General features: G+C 47.7%; 1 protein-coding gene across 1 annotated transcript; it reads left to right on the forward strand.

Moving 5' to 3' along the window:
• Window positions 1-1,114: 1,114 nt before the first annotated feature.
• LOC147091655 (histone H4-like) lies at window positions 1,115-1,426 on the forward strand. The gene has a single exon (XM_085976568.1). It carries the CDS (start codon window positions 1,115-1,117, stop codon window positions 1,424-1,426), a length of 312 nt encoding a protein of 103 aa, XP_085832694.1.
• The last annotated feature ends 227 nt before the right edge of the window (window positions 1,427-1,653 follow it).

The following is a 1,653-nucleotide window of genomic DNA, read 5'->3' on the forward strand; positions in this document are numbered from 1 at the left end:
GCTTGGTCAAAGAGGGAGGTTTTTTGGAGTGACTTAAAGGAGGAAAGAGAGGTGGAGAGACGGAGAGGTTTAGGGAAACAATGGAAAACAATTACTGAGAAATAGACCAGAAAATATTAATGTTGCATCCATAGACCTTCCTGTCTAGCAAAGATTGATTAGTATTGTAAACCATAGCAATCACATGCAATTGGAAATATGGGGAGATGGAGTAACATTTCTATTAGGAATGATTCCTAGTAGTCTTGTCTGTATATTGGCAAGTGGCTGTTTATTCTGTCATTTGCTCTTCTGATTAATTTTTGTGCTGGTAAAGCTGCTGATGGACAACGCACATACAGTGGCCCTTGCATTCTGAAACCCCTGGAGCTACTTTCTAAAGCAAAGGTTTCACCTCAGATCACAATTGGGATTTCACTGATTGCTGGTAGGTGCTCAAGTCTGAGGGTCAGGAGGACTCGGAGAGTAGCCATCTCCCAGTCATTATTATATTAAAACTTTGTGCTTATCAGCGATTACAACACTCTGTGAAAGAGGTGTCTAGGCTGCCTTCATCCAGGTTGCATCTAACTGAAGGCATCTCCCCACCCCCACCCTCCACCCCTGTTAACTTGTGAAAACCCGGGTGAACTGGAAACACCCCACAAAGGCGGAGGGGGGGTGGGGAAGCAGTGGTACAATGGAAAAGTCGTCTGCTGGAAGGACCGAAACATGTAATGGGAGATAAAAACTGGGAAGGACTTTAATAAAGCACAGCTGAAGGAGACAAAACTGTGTCCAAAACAAGGTCTGGCACAAGGAAGATCGATTCTATTTCTCTCTCTCTCTCTCCACAGGTGCTGCCCAACCTGCTGCGTATATTCCGTGCAGTTTCTGTTTTTATTTCAGGTTTGACAGCATTCGCAGTATTTTGTTTATCTCCCCCACGGGTGCAGTTCAATATCGGCTACTTGAGAAGGAACCGGGAGTCCTCATTTTCATCCTGACTCCGCCCATTTATGGGTTTCCAACCAGGTCCGCCAGCATTGTATGAAAGGAGTGGGCGGCGCCGAAAACTCTTCTTCCCAATTCAATTACTGGGGTTGTTTGTTTTGCAATAGCTTAAGTTTCAGTTATGACCGGCAGAGGGAAAGGGGGTAAGGGGCTGGGGAAAGGCGGAGTCAAGCGGCACAGCAAAGTCCATCGTGACAACATCCAGGGCATCACCAAGCCCGCCATCCACCGCCTGGCTCGGCGAGGCGGCGTCAAGCGCATCTCCGGTCTCATCTACGAAGAGACCCGGGGTGTGCTGAAGGTCTTCCTGGAGAACATCATCAGAGACTCGGTCACCTACACGGAACACGCGAAGCGCAGGGTGGTCACTGCCCTGGACATGGTGTACACGCTGAAACACCAGGGGCGGACACTCTATGGATTCGGCGGTTGAAAAGATTAAATTAAAATTATGGATCTGAACCAAAGAAAAAAGGCTCCTTTAATAGCCACCCATTCAATCGACAAGAGGTCTGTGAAATGTAAAAATTCTGGTAAACCTCACTGTGAGATTTGACAATGAGGGGCGTGGCAGGAGTAGGCACAGATAAGAACATAAGAAACAGGAACAGGAGTCGGCCATTTGGCCCTTCGAGCCTGCTCCGCCACCTCATCTCCACT

This window comes from Somniosus microcephalus, unplaced genomic scaffold (assembly GCF_052327205.1).
Source record: "Somniosus microcephalus isolate GS21.2 unplaced genomic scaffold, FLI_Smic_1.0 unresolved_chr3, whole genome shotgun sequence".
NCBI classification, from domain to species: Eukaryota; Metazoa; Chordata; class Chondrichthyes; order Squaliformes; family Somniosidae; genus Somniosus; species Somniosus microcephalus.